Raw genomic sequence first — 21,650 nt, 5'->3', positions numbered from 1 at the left:
TGGTGCAGAATAGGAAGGCCAGCCTTACTCTGTTGTGTTAAGAAGAGTGTACAGGGAGATGCTGGTGGGAATGTGAATTGGTGCAGCCATTATGGAGAACAGTTCCCTATGGAGGTTTCTCAAAAAACTAAAAATAGAGTTACTATACGATCGAGCAAACCCACTCCTGGGCATTTACCCAGACAAAACTCTAATTCAGAAATATACATGCACCGAAATGTTCATTGCAGCACTAGTTACAATAGCCAAGACATGGAAGCAACCTAAATGAACATCGACAGATGAATGGATAAATAAGATGTGGTACATATATGCAATGGAGTACTACTCAGCCATAAAAAAGAATGAAATAATGCCATGTGCAGCAACATGGATGGACCTAGAGATTGTCATACTAAGTGAAGTAAGTCAGATAAAGATAAATATCACATGATATCACTTACATGTGGAATCTAAAAAAAATGATACAAATAAACTCACAGACAGAAAAAACAAACTTATGGCTACCAAAGAGGAAGAGGGGAATAAATTGAGTATGAGATTAACAGATACATACTACTACATATAAAATAAACAACAAGGACCTACTGTATAGCACACGGAACTATATTCAATACCCTGTGATAAACCATAATGGAAAAGAATCTGAAAAAATAGATATATGTATAACTGAGTCACTTTGCAGTATAGCAGAAATTAACACAACAATGTAAATCAACTATACTTCGATAAAATTTTTTAAAAAAAGAATAGCATACAGGGAGAATGGGTTTGAGCAGGAGATGCTCTTGCAGTAACTCAGATGGGAGATGAAAGCAGCTCAGACAAGGGTGGTTACATTGAAGGTGGAAGCAGACACATTTGAAGGAGCAGTAAACATAATTTCCTATGAGAAGTTGAATGTGGGTGTGAAAGGATGACACCAAGATTTTTAACCTGAGAACCTGGAAGGATAGGTCTGTCATCAGCTGAGGTGGGGGAGACTGAAGATGGAGCAGACATCTTGGGATAAGGCAGAGATGAAGAGCTGTTTCGACTCTGAAACATGATCTCCGATCATGAGATGTCAATCCTGTAGTTAGAGACACAGGTCGAGAATTGGGGCAATAGGTCCAAGTTGGAGACAAATATCTGACAGTCACTGGCGGATCGATGGGATTTAAAAGCCATGAGACTAAATGCGATCACTAAAGAAAAGGGGGTAGAAAAACCAAGAGCCGTGCAGCTCCTAAAGACACCAACGGGAAGTGGTTACCTGCAAAGGTGACCAGGAAGGAGTGACCCAACAAGGCAGAAGGAAAACCAAGAGAGGGCTGAGCCCTGGGAGCCCAGACAAGAAAGTAACCAAGATGGAGGGTCTAGTGACCTGAACGACAGGGTCGACAGTGACCTGGACCAGGGCAGGCTCCACGGAGTCCTGGGATCAGAGGAGGCTGAATGCAATGGGTTTATGAGAAAATGGGAGAAGAGAAACTGGAAAAAGCATAGGTAACGCTTCACGGAGCTCTGCTGCAAGGGAGCCTGGACAGCAGCTGGGGGGAAAGTGGTCGAGAGGATGTGTAAGGATGGGAAATACGAGAGCACGTCCTCGCGATGACAGTGATGGTAGTGAGTTTCCCCCTACTTGTCACGTGGCTAGCTCCCTGCCATATTTCATATCTGTGTATCCTCAGATAAGCTTTCTGCAGCCACCTGTCCTGACATCCGTGTCCCTCCTCCCCCAGGTTCCGTGTCTTCCATGGCATCCAGTACCATTTGCTCTCTCAAATTCCATCTCCCCCAGTGGAGTCGGGCTCCCTTAGTGCAGAGACCATGTCTGTTTCATTCACTGCCCTATACGCGGGGTTCCGTATAGAGCCTAGCGTGGAGTAGGTGCTTCAGTTTTTGCTTTATTTTTAAAATGTGTTGAATGAATGAATACATGAATGAAATGATGCTCAGACGGGCAGCTTTTTGTTTTAGATGCCAACCTGATAAACTGATCAAATGAAAAGGAAACCTAGGTGTTTTGCAAGACGGGGTAATGGCAGAAGAGAAAAGAAGAGAAAATGAGAAAAGAAAACAAAGACAAGTCTGAAAATATCTGAACAGAATGGATGGCAAACTGAAGGCAAACAGAAGAGGCTGCAATCACAGAAACGCGTGACACTACTACGTTCAGAGGATACGGAGACCCATTCAAGGAAGATCAGCCTGAATTCCAGAGGAAAGCTGAGAAACATTGAGCAGAAGGCCTTAACCTGTGGGAGTCCAGAGCAGTGACTAGTCCGATTTCAGTGCCTGTTTATTCACCAATTTCTTCCACTTCCTGCCAACCCTCGCAGTTTGTTTTTTATTATGCATACGTTTTCTTTCTAAGCTTTCATTTGGCAAATTCAACTTCTCTCATCCACCTGTGACTTTAAATACCCACGATGAATATCTAATGTAATTTATGTATGCCTTTTCAAATAATGATATAGCTTTCATTGTCATAAATGTAAAATCTATCGTGTGAATCCCTGGTTTTTTTTAATTTATTTATTTTTGGCTGTGTTGGGTCTTCGTTGCTGCGCACGGGCTTTCTCTAGTTGCAGCGAGAGGGGGATACTCTTCATCGTGGTGCACGGGCTTCTCATTGCGGTGGCTTCTCTTGTTGTGGAGCTCGGGCTCTAGGTGTGTGGGCTTCAGTAGTTGTGGCTCACAGGCTCAGTAGCTGTGGCTCATGAGTTCTAGAGTGCAGGCTCAGTAGTTGCTCCGCGGCATGTGGGATCCTCCTGGACCAGGTCTGGAACCCGTGTCCCCTGCATTGGCAGGTGGATTCTTAACCACTGCGCCACCAGGGAAGCCCAGTAATTTCTTTTTAAATGAGTATTTCCAAAAAACTGCCTCGTTTAACGGACTGTATTATCCTGAATTATTTTAGTTAAGTACGAAGTCTTCATCTTAAGTGTGTGCCCCTTGGGTAACACAGTGTTGTTAGAAAAACCATTATAACTCCATTCCCTGACTTGAAGGTCCTGAAATTTACTGTTGTAATTGTACATGACTATAATTTTTCAGTATGTGATCACACAGTTTAAGACATTACTACAACAAGTAGTCCCTGGGGGACCAACTACAGCAAAGCAGACAACCAGCCCTCCCACTGCCCCGCTGGCTGGCTTTTTTTTTTTTTTTTTAACATCTTTATTGGAGCATAGCCAGGACATGGAAGCAACCTAAGTGTCCATCAAAAGATGAATGGATAAAGAAGATGTGGCACATATATACAATGGAATATTACTCAGCCATAAAAAGAAACAAAATCGAGTTATTTGTAGTGAGGTGGATGGACCTAGAGTCTGTCATACAGAGTGAAGTAAGTCAGAAAGAGAAAAACAAATACCGTATGCTAACACATATATGTGGAATCTAAAAACAAAAAACAAAAAACAAAGATGGTTCTGAAGAACCTAGGGGCAGGACGGGAATAAAGACGCAGACGTAGAGAATGCACTGGCTGGCATTTAACGGTGAAACTCAGCATTTGCTGATGACACCGTTAGTAACGGCATCACACATTTCCAAACCCACAGCCTCTGAAGGCCACAGTGCGGTCCTCTGTATATCTTGAGGTGGGGATAAGTCCCCTACCTGGCCCCAACTCCATCACGCCTTAGCCAACCTGACCCCCCAGCCTCTGCTTCCACCTCCCCACCCAGTACCCTCAGCTCCCACGGCGTTACATCTTGATGAGCAGTGGTGGGGAAGAGTAATGGGGTTTCAAGGAAAGGTCAGCCCTGAAATTACAGGATAGAGAGAAGAAGAACCCAAGTCATGAAAGGAAAGGGCCAGACATCACCACCCCAGCCACCTGGTGTTCCTCCTCTCCTCCCCACACCACACCCAGGCACCCAGGCCCTGTCCTGCATACAGGAGCCGCAGGTCCTCCTACAAAAATTGGCAGGCCGTGAGCAGACCAAGGCATAATATGGACCCCAAAGCTAACCTTAAGGCTAAACCATTTTACCCAGTTCTCCTAGCTCCCACTGTAATCGCTCAATGACAATTTCTTCAGCTGTCAAGATCTCACTGCTTTGACTCTGGGTGTGTAGCACAAAGGGTGGACACCTTGAAAATGCCCCCAGAGGTCCTCAGCCTGCAGCCAAATTCCTTGCTATCAGCACGTGAGCACAAGCCGCCACACAGCCCCTCGTGTCTTTCACCCGAACGCGTGCGTGCCCGGCAGCTTACCGATCAAGTAACGCCAACAAGGTAAGGCGATCATACCAGACCTTAATCCACTTGCCAGGGAAGATGATAAACTTGTAAAACTGCTCTCGGTTAAATTTTCCTTGTGTGGAAGAACAGGAAGAGTCTTCTAGCTCCTGACTCAGATGCTTTTAGAGGCCGAAAGAAAAAACAGAGAGAGGGTCTCACATTGACATGTTATTGTCATAAATAAACCTCCTGATTTAAAAGTACTAAAAGCAGATGTTCAAATTCTGAAATGGAAACCAACACAGTTCATAAAAAATGGGTACCCTAAGAAAAGGATGGTAATCAACAGGAAAGGTCTGTTTTTTCCAGTTCTTTTTTTGTAATGAATACACTTGATTTACAATGTTGTGTTAGTTTCAGGTGTACCGCAAAGTGATTCAGTTATAGATACATATATTCTTTTTCAGATTCTTTTCCCTTATAGGTTATTACAAAATATTGAGTATAGTTCCCTGTGCTATTCAGTAGATCCTCGTTGGAGAAAAGGTCTTTTTTACCAACTCACTTCCATTTCATTACACTGTAACATTAAAATTATGCTATATCTGTATACTGCTGTCAGGCCAAGAAACTGCCATGAAAATAATTCTTACGAAAGATCAGAATTCAGCAAAAGACCTTAAATGACTTAATTTTTGAAAGGTATGTTATTTAATGTAATGCTGAGATAAATATTTAAATTTTACTATAAGTAAAAATATTTTCACTGACAATATGTAGGTCCTCGGTGAAGCCCAATATAAGAAAAAATAAAATATTTATAGAAAAAATATAAGCCAATAAAACAGAAACAAATGGGGGAATTTAATTTCAGATTGAAAACATTTTCACCCCAAATTCATCTCTGATTGGCTCTAATCCAATGGAGAAGAACTCAGTTTTGAAAAATATTAGTCTTCATTCATTTGCTGAACAGATACTTAATGAGCCCCAGCCCCCTGTACATCTTCTATTTCTGTCTCTTTTTTTTTTTTGATAATTGTGGTTAAAAAAACATATAATGTAAAATTCACCATCTTGACCATTTTGTAAGTATACATTTCAGTAGTGACAATAATCATATTGCAATAATCATATGGCAAGAGATCTCAGGAACTTTTTCATCTTGCAAAACCGAAAGTGTCCACATCGAACACTGACACCCCCACTCTCTCCTCCCCCTGCCTGACAACCATCCTTCTATTTTCTGTCTCCAGGAATCTGATTCCTCAAGGGACCTCCTGTAAGTGGAATTATACAGTATTTGTCCTTTTCTGACTGGCTTACTTCATTTAGCATAGTGACCTCAAGATTCATCCACGTAGCAAGTCTCAGCATTTCCTTCCTTTTTAAAGCTGAATAAAATCCCGGTGTGTGGATAGACCGCATATTGTTTATTCATTCATCTGTTGACAGACGCTGAGGTTGCTTCCCCTACCCCCTTGGTGGAATATTCGCTATTCACAATCGTGAATGATGCTGCTGTGAACATGCACGTGCAAATATCTGTTCAAGTCCCTGCTTTAGGCTCTTTGGGATATACATCTAAAAGTAGAATTGGTGGATTATTCTAGTTTGTATTTTTATTTGTTTGCTTTTGCCCTCCATTTTTCCCAGAAAGATTTTCGGTAGGCTCTAATTTCCTGTAGGCTGACTAACATAAAACACAGGAGGCTGATAAGAAGGACCAGAATAAGAAAAGGGAGGAAGACAGCACAGAAGAGCAGCCATGGAGGGGATGCTGACTTGTAAAGGTCTCACACACTTCTCTCTGACTTGCAAAGTAGAAGGCTATACTTGGGCAGACTACATAATTTTTCCTTAATTCAGTGAAAGTCGCTGATGTCAAAATGCCTGGCATGCATGAGGGCAGCACACCTGCTTCATTGGAGACCACGTGGTACCCTCCAAGGAGGCTGACTTTACCATCTCTCTGTTCCCAGATGCTAATTCCCTGACTCAGCTATAGAGCACAGAGTTATTCAGACTATAAACGCAAAAGGCATTTCAAGGGAAAGTCGATCCATCGTGAAGGCAATATACAGGTTAGCAATACACAGGATGGATTGGGCTGTGTTATTACAGGAAAGTTGAGATTTTAAGTGCTGTTTGTGTCTGGAATGCGACTCCAACAGAAAAGAGAGCTTCGTGGAAACTGCCTGCTGTCATGTCAGCAAGAACAGCGTCTTCTTTTAACGCCAATGAATTTGTGGTTCAGAGTAAACCTTCCCCCCCAGAAGAGATCCTTTTCCCTTATGCTCCGTGGATAAAGAGAGCAAGTAAGAAATACGTGTACAAGCTGAGCATGGTTCACCATTCTGTGATGTGGGAATTCAGGTATGATGTGTAAACAGGTCAAGGATAAGCAACAGTGAAGGTCATAGCATTCTTTTGAATAGTAAGAAGAATACTCTCCTTTAGTGAGAGCAGTTTTAGGGAAGGTTGGTATTAAAAAATCACGGGAAGACTACGTCTACATTTTTTGCAAAACTTATTAAAGATTCTGGTATATCGTGCTATTTATTGCTGCTTAAATGGAAATCCTTGTTTAAGAAACATCTCAGAATTTAATGCCAAGAAAAAATGGTTTGATTTCTGTGTTAGTTTACTAGGGTTGCTACAACAAAGTACCACAGATGGGGGGGCTTAGACAGGAGAACTGTATATCCCCCAAGCTCCCTGAAACATTCAAGAGTTCCGTATACCTAATAAAAATTTTGATGATATTAATAATTGACACTGATTATTAAAGGCATAATTTTGCCATCTTTAATCCTAAAAACCTCACAGTAACTCTTCCACGTAGGTGTTATTATTCTGGAGGCCGAAAGCCCAAGATCAAGGTGTTGGCAGGAGTGGTTTCTTCTGAGGCCTCTCTCCTTGGCTGGCACACGGCCGTCTTCTCCCTGTGTCTTCACATGGTTTCCCTCTATGTGTATCTGTGTCCTGATCTCCGCTTCTTCAAAGGACACCAGCCATACTGGATTAGGTTCTACCCTAATGACCTCATTTTAACTTAGTTACCTCTTTAAAGGTCCTATTCCAAATACAGTCACATTCTGAAGTCATGGGGGTTATGATGGCAGCATATGAATTTTGAGGGAGCCCAAATCAGCCCATAACAACTTCCTTTATCAGAAAATGAGGTTCATCGAATTGCATTATTTGCTTTAAATAGCAAGGAAGCACAGGGCTCGATGTTTCAGTGAATCACAGCAATTATACTTAGCCTGTTTTCTGGTATAAATTTCAAATTCAAATTTTCTTTTCCCCCTGCACCGCGTGGCATGCAGGATCTTAGTTCCCTGACGAGGGATCAAATCCGAACCCCCTACAGTGGAAGCACAGAGTCTTAACCACTGGACCACCAGGTAAGTCTCTCAAATTCAAATTTTTCTCATCGTTTTAATCATTCATTTATTCACTCATCCAACAAATATTTATTATGCAGGTTATATAAGCCAGATATGATATGTAATATAAGCTGAAAATTCAAAGAATAACAAGACAGAGTTTCTACCTTAAAAGGGTTTAGGAACTCCTGGGGAGTAGACAAGCCAACCAGCCTGTGTAACATGGTGACACACACATACATACAAGTATAAACATGTCTATATCTGCATCTATATACCCAGAAGGAGAGAGAGAAGTGAGCCATGGGAGCGAACAAGGTGATTACCCCCAGAAAGGAATAAAGGGGTCTAACGCAGAGCTCCTGGCAAGTATCAGTGATGAAGGAGCTGGCAGGGGTGAGGACCCACAGTGGCGACTAAGGGGGGTTCCATATCTATGACTTAGGTAAACACAGAGACACACTAACCAAGAGGCCGGGTCTGTCTCTGATTCATTAATTAAGCCTCACCCAAGAACAATCGCATCACGCTGCCTGCAAGTCAGGCCTGCAAGTTTTATTCTATGATCAGAAGAAAGAGATTAGTAAAAGTAGGGGGACGGGGTGTAAATTGAACACAAGTCCTTTTTAAGAAACAAGATCATTGCATTTGCTCACCACCCTCCATATGGATCTGTACTGACAGCACAATACCAAGGTCCGTTTCGTGAACCTGAATGATCAAGAACAGCTTAAATAATGATCAGCACGTTCGGTTTAAGAAGGTACAGAAGTATATAGTACCTTTCAGAAATAATCTTTGGTAGAATTAAAACATTTAAGAATATAAAGGGGACTTCCCTGGCAATTCAGTGGTTAAGACTTTGCCTTCCAGTGTAGGGGGTGCGGGGTCGATCCCTGGTCGGGGAGCTAAGATTCCACATGCGTGTGCCAAAAACACCGAAACAGAAAACAGAAGCGATATTGTAACAAATTCAATAAAGATTTAAAAAAAAAAAAAAAAAAGTGGTCTGCATCAAAAAAAAAAATCTTTAAAAATAAAAAGATGTTTTAAAAAGAATGTAAAGGTCCATGCCCCTCCCCCAATCTACCTGAAAAGATCTACTGTTCAAAATAATGGTACCCTTGCAGCAACATGGATGGACCTAGAGATGATCATACTAAGCGAAGTAAGTCAGAAGGAGAAAGACAAATACCATATGACATCACTTCTATGTGGAATCTAAAATACGATACAAATGGACTTACCTACAAAACTGAAGTAGTGGTGAGGGTGTCCCAGGTGACACATGCTGCACTCAACAGCTGTGAAGAAGGGAGGGGGGGAGGGAGGGAGGATGGGGGACGGGAAGTCTGCAGAGCCCTAAGGAATAGGGCTGGGTTTTGCTGGACTATCTAAGAATCAGCTCCTCCTGTTGTGGCTATCCCTGTGCCTCCACTCTCCAGGCAGTGAGCTCACCTGCAGGCCACACCCAGGTTATTTCTCTGCCACCTTCAACTCATCCTCCGCGTTTCGGCTGAGATCTCTCCTCACCGGGGAAGCCTTCCTGATCCCCTGCGTCCTGCCTGGGGCCTCCTGTGCGTCCCATAGCACCCGAGCCTGTCCTTATCACAGGCTCCATCCTACAGAACTGAACTGGTTGACCAGTTATTACAGACTGCCTGAAGGCAGAGGCTGAGGCTCTTTCCCACTGTTTACCTCGCCCTTAGCACAGGGCTGAAGGTACAGTAAATCTTTACCAAATGTGTGTGGGATGATGACCAGGAAATCAACTTAATTTTTATTTCGTGGCCAAAACCTAACTGAATTCCCTGGTGATATCAATTAAACTTGGAAAACTAAACGGTAGAACTAAAGAATTCTTTTCGATATGAGACCTTTATAAATATTTAGGGTCTATATAGGAGCCTGGATAGCAATCTTCATTTTCCCTCCTCTGTACCTACCTAGAGTAAAACTTAAATTGTTTATAAATTCTACTTAAAACTAAGAAAGTTTAAAAAGTTGAAGTTCATCAATGAATTTGGTTAAGTGTTAAAGGTGAAACAATACATACATAAATTTAGTTTTTTTATATACTCATTTACATAATCATGCCACTTAACAGAATTTTAAATGTAAAATAAGGAGTAGTGTAACTCTTTCTGTTTTATCCATGCAATATTTACTTATCTCTGAGTTTCTGTTCTACCTGGGATGTTTTTCAGACGCTAAGTCAATGGATTTGCATCTCTGACAATCCGAAATTCCTAGTTTCCCTAGGATTCTGCCACCCACAGGATCTGAGATATTTGCATCTTCCCAAACTACCTGAATATTTTTATATAACCTTCCCCTCCTTGTGGGTTCAGTACTGATGCTCTGGAGACGGGGAAGGGTGGTAGGGAGCTGAAGCTTACCCAGGCCTGTCTCAGGAGAAGGCAAGTTTCTCAGAGAAAACCCACATTCTGCAGGGCCGCCCCTGCACTAAGGCTTGTGGTGGGAACTAGTACTGGCCGCCATGGTGGGGCTGGACACAGGGCACGGAGCGCAGAGGGCACAGCTGGGGTCTGAGCCCAGGGGAGCACACGCAGACATAGAAAAGACTGGTGGACCGAAAGATACTGAGGGAGAGGGGGAGGCCGCAGAATGCAGGGTCCTCAGAGCTGGAGGCTAAAGGCAGGGTGGGAGACCCCAGCGCTGCACCCTAACTGGGCAGGACCACCCAGCATGCCCAGGGACCAGGCATCTGCTGGACCAGCCCTGCCTGCTCAGCCATCAGAGGCTCGCTGTCACCTCCACTCGCCTCCCGGGGTGTTGGAAAGCTTCCTCCTGCACCCAGATGTCCTCGAAGGGAGGAGGGGTAGGAGAGACCCAGTACACGAAAGGGAAGACAGCCCTGAAGACTGACCCTTTGAGTTAACTGAATGCTTATTCCTACCGAAGCTCCTTCAAGCCTGAGAGCACCGATTACCCTTCACTCGCTTTTTCAAGTCCTCCCTATGCAGCCCTCCCAACTCGTACCCAGTCAGCAAGAATAAAGACTCCAGAAAAACATGCGGTCAGTCAGAAGATAGCCCAACATTTTTTCTGCACGTCTGAAAAATAGCGTAAAGATTCCTATCAAGCATCTTTTGGAAAAATTTGGTTAAGCACTCATGAAAATGTATATAAAACTCTTATTTCTTTTTATAGGTGAGATTCTCTAGAATAAATCAAAACGTTGTCAGGAGGAAGGTAAACACAGCAATAAAGAAACTTCACACTAACTTGACAGTATCCCATCTATCACCCTCTTCCTTCAATCTGTACTTACTGAAATCCACCTTCCTTCAAGGTCTAGCCCAATGTCTCTTCTCCTAAGGAGCCTTCTCCATCCTCATTCTCCAAATGCCCTGATGGAATCTGGAGCTCTAAATTCATAACTGGTTGTATGTCTTTGCTCCCATGTTATCTTTTCTTTGCTCTGTGTCCCACAGAGTCTCATTAAAGGTGTAGTGAATAACTGAATGAACATCAGGAAGTTATCTCTTAGTAAAACAGTGCAAGGCTTCATCTTTTAAGCCCCTTGATGATCATGTCATTTGCTCCAAGAATAAAGTCTCTCTTCAAGCCAAGATTCTCTTTAAAAATCTCTGCATGCTTAAAATATAAGGCTATAATAAATTAATAAAAATCCAGATATTTTCCAAACCATGGGGGGAAAAAATGCCATCCTAACCAAGTGAGCTCTCGTGGAATTTGTGCATCCCGGCAACCAAAGATCAATGTAAATGAATTTCTAATGCTTTTGGAAGAGCAATTAAGACAGTAATAATCCCGCTAGCATGAACGGAAGGGTACCTGTTATCTAAGAGGTTTCTTTTCACATTTGTTCAGTAGACTACCACAAAGTGATATAGCCACAACCCAGCTGACATAAAATTCAGGACAAGACTGGGCTAATTCTATTAGGGAATCCAACCTGGAAACGGGTTTCAGGATCCCTGCTTCTGGAACATTCACAAACGGTAATGCTGGGACGTACCCGTGGGGTTTCTGACTGGGTCCTCCGAGCCACCATCAGCAACAGCTGTTGTTGCAAGGCACTGACCACAGGGTCCCCTGAAGAAGGATCTTGACTCTCGGAAGTTGTGGTACTGGACGAGCTGCTCTGTATGTCTCTGAGGATGGGCAAAACAAATGCTTCGGTTACCTGGAAGTACCAGAAGTCATCTACTTATTACATGCAAACACAAGGGCAGGAGGGATCCTTAATGCAGGTCACGGGTAAGCCTCTGCCACCTTGCATGAGCGGTTCAAAGTCGAAAATTGCGTGTGCCATGCCACCTTCAGGCAGAAGAGCTATCATCTTGCACACATTCAACATGGAACTCCAGTTTTATGCAATCATCCAAGACGGTGTGCTTCAGAAGAGATGAGGTCCCTCCCTGGCCTCTGGGGTAAATCCCGGTCATCCCACACCCATCATGAGAACTCCGACCACCCCGGCCAGCCCTAGCACAGGAGTGTAATGCTATTCTAAGAGGCTACCGCAGAGCAAAGGGGAGGCAGCCGTGGATAAGGATGCTCACGAGCAAGTTTTTCTATTTCTTCTTTTTTTTTTCAGTGTTTTTACCTTTAAAATTTTTTTTTGATTTATTTATTTTTTATTGAAGTAGAGTTGATTTACAATGTTATGTTAGTTTCAGGTGTACAGCAACGTGATTCAGTTACATTATAGACATATATGTATATGTATGTATTCTTTTTCAGATTCTTTTCCCATATAGGTTACTACAAAATACTGAGCAGAGTTCCCTGTGCTATACGGCAGGTCCTTGCTGATTATCTACTTTATATACAGTAGTATGTATATGTTACTCCCAAATTCCTAATTTATCCCTCCCCCCATCTCTCCCCTTTGGTAAACATAAGTTTGTTTTCTAAGTCTGTGAGTCTGTTTCTGTTTTGTAAATAAGTTCATTTGTATCATTTTTAGATTCCACATATAAGTGATATCATATGGTATTTGTCTTTCTCTTTCTGACTTACTTCACTTAGTATGATCATCTCTAGGTCCATCCACGTTGCTGCAAATGACATTATTTCCTTCTTTTCTATAGCTGAGTAATATTCCATTGTATATATGTACCACATCTTCTTTATCCATTCATCTGTCAATGGACATTCAGGTTGCTTCCATGTCTTGGCTATTGTAAATAGTGCTGCAATGAACATTGGGGTGCATGTACCTTTTCGGATTATGGTTTTCTCTGGATATATGCCCAGGAGTGGGATTGCTAGATCATATGGTAGCTCTATTTTTAGTTTCTTAAGGAACCTCCATACTGTTTTTCCATAATGGCTGTACCAATCTACACTCCCACCAACAGTGTAGGAGGGTTCTACTTCTTAAAAGGTAACAAAAGTAAGAGACTATCTCTCTCCTGACCTTTAGACACTATGTGAGTCAGAAACCCTTGGAGCTGCAGCAGCGATACTGCCATCGTGAGGGACAAGCCCGAGGACGGCAGAGCTGAAAGACAGAAGGAAACTAGTTTCTTGATGACCAACCAACCCTGCACTGATCAAGCCTTTGGACTTCCTGTTTCTGAAATAACACATCTTATTATTGTTTCAAGCATTTTTCTTTTTTCTTTTAATATTTATTTAGTTACTTAGTTGCAGCACGCGGGCTCCTTAGTTGTGTTGCTGCGCAAGCCACCTCAAGAATGCAGACGTTGCGCTAATGTCACCCCCTTCCTATTTTTAGTTATTTTTTTACTGAAGTGTTGTGTTAGTTCCTGATGTACAGCAAAGTGATTCAGTGATACATTATAAACATATTCTTTTTCATATTCTTTTCCATTACAGTTTATTACAGGATTTTGAATATAGAACCCTGTGCTATATAGTAGGGCCTTGCTGTTTATCTATTTTATATATAGTAGTTTGTATCTGCTAATCCCAAACTCCCACTCCATCCCTCCCCCACCCCCTCTCCCCCTTGGCAACCACAAGTCTGTTCTCTGTGTCTGTGAGTCTGTTTCTGTTTCATACATAGGTTCATTTGTGTCATATTTTGCATTCCACATATAAGTGATATCATATGGTATTCGTCTTTCTCTGTCTTTGACTCACTTCACTTAGTATGATAATCTCTAGGTCCATCCATGTTGCTGCAAACGGCATTATTTTGTTCTTTTTTTTAAGGCTGAGTAGTAATGCCTTCTGATTTCTAATCTCACGTTTCAGTACAAAGTTTCTAACAAGTTTTTAGACCCTTCTTTTTCCCAACTCCCTACTACTGTATTCACAAATATACAAATGCTTATTCTACAGGAACAGTGTTTAAAATACGTCCACTATTCTCACATACGTGCTCACAAACACACAGATTTCTCTACATTTTTGAGACATGATTTATGGCTATTTGATGATACATTCAATAAAGGCCTCCTTCAATAACCATTCAATAATGGTTTCTAAGTAAAGAACCACTTAGGAAACATCGTACGTTAACACCAGGGTTTGAGAAATGAGTCAGGTGGGATAAGCACATGGATTTTGAAAACTTAAAAATCCTATCCTTCCATTATTTCTATGATTGTTCCATAAAGAGTGCTTTTGCTTTCTGACCATACTAGTGGTGTAATGTGTGTCACTAATAGAGAAAAAAATTTAGACTTATAAAGACAGTGTTCATTCAAGCTTTTTGTACTTTGTACAGAAACCTCTGAGGACTGTAATTCTGTCATTTCATAGCTAAATACAATAGGATCGAAAACATCTTGTTAATACAAATTTAGAGAAACCTAAAACTCAGCAAACGCCAGAACTTCACTAAAACCAAAAGACTGATCTGACTTCACTGTAGGTAACGTAGGTGATGACTATAAATAGGCAGGAGCAGTATGGAAATGTGAGAAAATCTAGACGGTGTACAGCGCCCTCTATTGCCAACTGAAATAAGCTAAGAACAGACTACTGTGGAAGGTGTAACAAAGTTATTTCAGAGCAACCTTCCTCCTGCCAGGGCCTCCTGGCAGGAAAAACGGTCCAAAAGGAAGTGTCAATACAGCTGAATTTTTTGCATGTTTGTTTTTGTTTTGTTTTGTTTTGTTTTTTGCGGTACGTGGGCCTCTCACTGTTGTGGCCTCTCCCGCTGCGGAGCACAGGCTCCGGACACGTGGGCCCAACAGCCATGGCTCACGGGCTCAGCCGCTCCACAGCATGTGGGATCTTCCTGGACCAGGGCACGAACCCGTGTCCGCTGCATTGGCAGGCGGATTCTTAACCACTGCACCACCAGGGAAGTCCCAGAAAGATTCTTTTCTGAGCTTTATGACTGGTATGTCCTCACCAGAAAACCCGTCTTGCCATGTGTATATGGGCTTCCTATTTGGCCAGGAGGAGACGTGTAACGCTGCTTCCAGAGGATAAAGAGATTTATCTTCTTCGTGTGGCATAGTTTTCTGGGGTCCTAATGTTGAAGTTGTAATCCACGGGCGCCAGCTTGTCCACTCAGGATCCAAAGAGGCTATGATGTCACAAAAATCACTCAGTGGACAGAACTCTTCCTATACCAACCCGCCAAGAATTCCCACCCATCTTCCTTTTCTTGTATCTCTCTCAGACTATCTGCTACTTATTCTCCTGAGAGAATAGCAGTTATTCTATGGGCTGTGAGCTCAAGGATCATCCAGAAAGTCTCTGTTGGGGCGGGGGGGGATACATTAGGAGATTGGGAGTAACTGATACACACTACTGTATATAAAACAGATAAGCAGGGCTTCCCTGGTGGCGCAGTGGTTGAGAGTCCGCCTGCCGATGCAGGGGACGCGGGTTCGTGCCCCGGTCCAGGAAGATCCCACATGCCGCAGAGCGGCTAGGCCCGTGAGCCATGGCCGCTGAGCCTGCGCGTCCGGAGCCTGTGCTCCGCAACGGGAGAGGCCACAACAGTGAGAGGCCCGCGGACCGCAAAAAAAAAAACGAACACACAGATAAGCAACAAGGACCTACCACATAGCACAGGGAACTCTACTCAATATTTTATAATAACCTATATGGGAAAAGAATCTGGAAAAGAATATATATGTATAACTGAATCACTCTGCTGTCCACCCGAAATTAGCACAACCTTGTAAATCAACCATACTTCAATTAAAAAAGAAAACCTCAAAACATAGTCTCTGTTTCACTAACTTAAGGCTGGAGATTTCCCCCCATATTAATAAATATGCGAAAGTGCTAAGTTTCAAGAGACATTTCTTTCTCTAAAACAGCGATGGAAATGGAAATATTCCAACCCTGCAGTAATCACACTCTGAACTACAACAGAGCAGCCGTTGCACATCTGGCCTTGGTTTTCTTGCTCTCTGGTTTATCTCTGGACAACTAGTTTGGTTCAGAGCTAGAGCAGAGATAAATTTATTTAAACGAGATCGAATCCAGAGCAACAGCAGAAATAGTGATTAATGGTGGAAACTACAAAGAGAGCAGCCACTAGAAGGAAATAAAGATGGACCACGGGCCAGAATGGTGCACTTCCTTATGGACAGAGCTGGGTCTCAAAGTCACAGTGACCCCATTGCGCTATACTGCTCTCCCCAGGTCTTCGCTCATCTAAGCTTCTGTAAGCAACACACAACTGAAATGCATGTGCTGCTGCGTTTTCCCATTGATGTGGAAAGAAATCCTTGAAACTCTTCATCTTCCCCGGATCTCAAAACTTACAATCCACCCTCCCGAGGAAGAGGGCCTCTCTTTTTCTGCCTGTCCTTCCTGGTTTCCCAGGCTTACTCGGGGGCCATGGAAACAAGCCACCCAGAGGAGCAAGCCTAGAGATGAAAGTCCAGCCATGTGTTCAATATGTGGGATATTTAAATAAAGCAGCACTGTTTTGGAAACTATAACCTGTTATTTAGAATTTGAACAGGGATTCTTGTTTTAAAGGCTGCAAACAGTTCTTCTTTTATAGGACAGCAAGATTCGTCTGTGCCTTTGAGAAAAAGGGAACACCAGCCTGGGAGCTTGTGAGGGCCTCCAGCACGGGATCTGACTGCCATCATGTGGCAGCCGGGGCTGTGACCACAGGGACAGAATCCCACCGTGTGGCAGGGCCTCTTCCCAGGGGTTCAGAGAACGTGCCTCGGAGAACAGAAGTCTTTCTAGAGTCAACCTCATAAACTTTCCATCCTTATGACTCTGTGCCTGGATGTTTAATCTCCCTAGTGTGTCTAAGAAAACAAAGCAGGACTACAGTGAAAGGATCTGATAGTAACAACTGGAGAACAAGAGAGAGGACACCGGCCTATGGACAGCAGGAACTCTACAGAGGCACACCCCTGCATGGTCACCTGCTTTTTTCCAGATACTTCCACCTCTATGTGGGTGATCAAAGGCACCAAGAATCCCCGGAAGTTTTTTAATTAACTCAGTAACACATAACTCTATCATGCAAATCAACAGAGTGAGGTAGCTACATACATAGTCTCAAATATTTATCATTGGAGTTGACGTTTTCAACTCATGCTTGAATGGTACACAGAACTGGGCGTATCTGATATTGGGAGCATTCACAACATTTCATATTTTGCACACCTAATTGACTAACATCCATGCCCCACGTTCTGGCTGAGCTGATGCAAACCAGGGATCACTATTTCTTCTGACTAACGTTAAGAAGAAGGTCTAAGAGAGGTGATTTTTTACAATTTTCCGCCTGCTTACCTTCTTTGAGATCCAGGTACACACGTAAGCACGGTGGCTTTATAGGGCTTTCCTGAGAGCTGATCCCAGTACGTAACAGAGGCTTTACTGAGACCAGGGTCAGAGAGGCTACTAATAATAATGTCAGCAAAAATGTCAGAACTCTGAGAAGGCCATAAAGACTAAGTACGCTGCAGTCCACCTTTGGAATATAGTACCTAATGGGTTTAGAGGTTAGAGTAGCTTTCAAAAATAAGCCTAATTTATAACCATAACAATATCTGTTTCGATACGTACTATAACGATTCATTAACAAATAGAAGCCCAAAATAAGTGAATCCGGACAAATAAATAGATGAGTACCCATGTAATCTACTCTACTTTTTAAATAGAAACAATTGAGGTACAAAAATCCCCCAGTAAAAACCCTGTAAACTAAACTTGCTCCAGAATGAGTCTTTCCATTCAGTAGCCTACCAAACCTATTTTATGAGTAACAGATACTCAAAATGAATATAAATACTATGTCTTTCCATAGGATTTCACTGGAGAGCAGACAATATGCATTTTCGTATGCATTTAAAAAAAATTTTATGTGCATTTTCATGAGATTGCTTATGACACTAGAAAAGGTTTTCTAATACTAAAGCATGGTTATATATCTTTTACAAGAGAAAGCTCTTCTATGTTACTTGGAAGAATTTATAGACGAAAGACATGTAAATCGTTGCTGAACAAAGAACAGAAACTATCAAGCTTTCATTGCAAGACCTCCAGGGGAAATAACAAAAGTCCACTCTGCAGTGAACCCTTCAGACACAAAACGCACTTCAACTTCTAGGCAGCTTCACCTTCAACCTCCTAGGCAGACGGCCTACTTCAACTTTGATTTTCTAGGTAGATGAGCCCATCTTAGGCTTTGAGCTGCTGAATCAGTCCTATATCCTGGGTAATGAGTTTATCCTCTGACATTTTTTTAAGTAGCAATTCTACATTCTGCAACTCAAGCCATAATTCCCTTATTCTAGTTTCTGAGGAAAGCAGAACCAGGTGAGATAGTGACACCAAAGGTACCTGCTTCCTGGACAGTTATTGTACAACCGGAAAATACTGCCTGTATTTCTTCAGCAGTCAATGAGCAATGTATTGGTTCCCACGATGACAGAGAGGCCAAGGAGGGAAATTCGTTTCCTCTCCTGGTTTCCTCCAGGAATCCCCAAAGAGACATAGAAGTTACACTGCAAACCCTTCCCTATTCATACTTGGGAGTTAGGGATATAAAACTGTCACATGGCAACTGGGCTTAACAATGGCGAAGAGGAATGGCGTTCTTGCCAATGGTAAGAATCAGTGGTTTTATGGCTAGTTAGAGGCAATCCTAGCCACTGAAGTCGCCTCAGAGGGAAAAGGCTGCTTTTCTAATATCTTCCATGGTTGAAGGGCTTAGAAACTGCCCCAACTAGGAATCCTTCCAAGCTCAAAATCAAAGTTTATGTTTACTACAGTAGGAGAACTCTAAATGTAATGGCATTAAAAGCCAGAAATAAAATAGTAAACTACCTTCTGTAAAACTGCCACAGAGGCCAAAATGTTCTAACACAACAGGCCGACAGGGAGAATACAAAGTACTGAACCACCTTAAAATCTCATAAAGTGACTCATAAAAGCGCTAGAGGAAAGGCTTCCCTTGGCCTTTTGCTCTTTTGCCGTATAAAGTCATGGTGAACTTCAGCCACTGTCCTACTGCTTCTGTTTGGAGACAGTTTAACAATAGCTAACATCTTCTCAGTGCCCCTATGAGAGGTACTGGGCTAAGCATCGCGTATACTATTATATTTTGCTTTCAAAGCCGCCCACTGAACTTATTACTAGTATTATTTCCATCTGTGCATTAGAAAACCGGTGCTTAAGGTGGTTAAGTAAACCTGCTCAACGTCAAACCAAAAGTTACTCTTCGTGCAAGAACGGGAACCTGGGCCAGTCCAAGGCGAAAGCTCAAGTTCACGCCACAGGACACGACCCCTCTGATGTCAGGGAAGTGTGGACCCCAATGTCAGCTTTTCCACCACAGTTGCCTCCCACATGGACAGAGAGAATCGTTTCCTCCTCATTGAATGGAACACGGGACTGGAGAACCTAATTGGAGACTCAACCTTGATTTCTACAGTGAGGGGTTAAAAAAGTCATTTTGCAGGGGGTTTCTTCCCATTTTTAAAAGGAGAAGATAACATTCTGTATTCAAATATGTAGAGCAGGCAAACTGCTATTGCTTCTGGCTCTTCCTCTCCAACAGCCGCAAGGTGAGAGCGTTATCTGTGGATGTCCTTTTGATAATCCCACCTTCACTGGGTTGTTTCTCTCTGCAAAGAGGTCCTATTACTCCTGCGGCAAGTAGAACAAAGCGTGAGTGCCGTCACGGACCGCCTCTGCCCCTCCTGCCTGCCTCTTACCTGCCATCCCTAAATGCCCGGCTCACGTCTGCTGTCCAGAACTCGGATCGGACCGCCTTTGTCATCTCCAACGATTAACTTGATTCAGTGCACTATTCACTGAACACCTACCTACAGAGAGCTAAGTGAGGGCTATCAAGGCCCCCTAGCCATGGTCACTTTTCTTTAGAAAAGAACAGTCTGGAAGAAGAGCTGAGAGAGTCCTGCATCTGGGAGAATGTGGTAAGCACTCCTCTGATGACAGCATGGAGGGATGGATTTATTGCCAGGGTAGGGACAAGGGAAAGATGGATAAAAGAGGCAGATGGTAATGTGTGCTTTGAAGGAAGAGAACTCCAGAAGGTAGATGTGAGTGGAGAAGGGCGTTCTAGGCAAAGAAGGGCACACACCAGGAAGAGGAAGGGCTGAAGGTCGGTTCCACGGGCCGCAGGGGGAGGAGAGGTGAGGCAGGGGCTGCGAAGGGGGCCTGGAGGAGTGGGGGGCCGCATAAGGGCACCCCGAGATCACATGTGTTAGCAAGGGGGCTGCTCCACCCTGGTCTCAGAGTACCAGGTGAGGGCCCGGGCTTAGGGAGCCCACAGGCCGCGGCCAGCCACAAACACGCCATCTGTGGCCTGTGGCATTTCAAAAGAAATTAAAATCGACAACATTAAACAAAATAGATTTTTACAGATACATGCGCATTTCTAGCTCCTTGTGGAAAGACCTGGAAAATCTGCTCACCCAGGCCTCCCAAGCTGGCATAAGCACCCTGAAGATAAGAAGAAGCAGCCCTCTGAGGGCAGGACAAATACCCTCCAAAGGACTCAGCACCCAACACCCCTAGCATTCAACCCTGGGCCCACTTCACCTGACTGAGCGCCAGGGAACTGAGGCTGCAGCCCCTGCTGGGGGGACAGTGCAGGGGGTGGGATTTAAGTGTCCCCTGTTCGCTTACTTAGGTACTGACGTTGGGCCTGTTTCTTCATCAGTCTTAGTTTCCTTTTCTGTCAAATGGAGTGAATATCACCTACTCTGTTGTGTCGGGCGGATGAAATGGGATAATTTAATACTCAGCACGGTGCTTAGAGCAGATACATCTTTAGTAACGATGGCTGCTGCCACCATAACTGTGACAGGAAAACACTTCCTTCAGGGCCAGGAACTGCCAGGACGTTGCTTCCCACAGAAAGGCACACTGGAACGCAGGTGTAAGGTGTTGAGTGCCCTGGCCCTTCCAAGTTACAAATTCCTGACCCGCTGTCATTGCACTTGATCAGCTGTGTGCTGCTCTGATGTGTCTTTACCTCTAGCATTAAAGAAACAGATGGGGCTTCCCTGGTGGCTCAGTGGTTAAGAATCCGCCTGCCAATGCAGGGGACACAGGTTTGAGCCCTGGTCCGGGAAGATCCCACATGCCGTGGAGCAACTAAGCCCCTGCGCCACAACTACTGAGCCTGCGCTCTAGAGCCCGTGAGCCACAACTACTGAGCCCACGAGCCACAACTACTGAAGCCTGCGTGCCTAGAGCCCGTGCTCCACAACAAGAGAAGCCACTGCAATAAGGAGCCCGTGCACTGCAACAAAAAGTAGCCCCCGCTCACCGCAACTAGAGAAAGCCTGCACGTGGCAACAAAGACCCAACGCAGCCAAAAATAAAATTAAATTAAAAATTAAAAAAAAAAAAGTAACAGATGACACACGCACACAGGTATGTTAATGCAGGGATTAATATATTCAAATTCAACCAGCTCGCTTGCTGTCATCCTATTTTAGCACAAGTTTTCTTTCATACGACCAATTCGAAAATACCCAAACCGTCACTACAACACGCGCTCCCATGGAAGCCAAGCCTTACTGCAAATCCAAAGAAATTAGCCTCCCGTGCATGGGTGGCATGGCTTTCAACATCTCTGAGTCTGGAGGAGTGTGAGGCTGTTGGAATATCTACCATAAGCCTGTCAGACAGCAGCTG

At 43.5% G+C, this 21,650-nt stretch overlaps 1 protein-coding gene across 1 annotated transcript in view; it reads right to left on the bottom strand.

Moving 5' to 3' along the window:
- Positions 1 to 21,650, bottom strand: part of PCNX2 (pecanex 2) — a 274,609-nt gene that overhangs the window by 210,629 nt on the left and 42,330 nt on the right. Inside the window, exons 9-10 of the mRNA XM_065894194.1 lie at positions 11,581 to 11,716; positions 4,216 to 4,361 (exon numbers count right to left, since the gene is read on the bottom strand). Of these exons, the coding sequence (XP_065750266.1) occupies positions 4,216 to 4,361; positions 11,581 to 11,716 (282 nt within the window). The remainder of the gene's footprint in view (positions 1 to 4,215; positions 4,362 to 11,580; positions 11,717 to 21,650) is intronic.

This window comes from Phocoena phocoena, chromosome 16 (genome assembly GCF_963924675.1).
Source record: "Phocoena phocoena chromosome 16, mPhoPho1.1, whole genome shotgun sequence".
In the NCBI taxonomy this organism is placed as follows: Eukaryota; Metazoa; Chordata; class Mammalia; order Artiodactyla; family Phocoenidae; genus Phocoena; species Phocoena phocoena.
The sequence above is the reverse complement of the archived record's forward strand: the minus strand, read 5'-3'. Positions and strand labels throughout refer to the sequence as shown.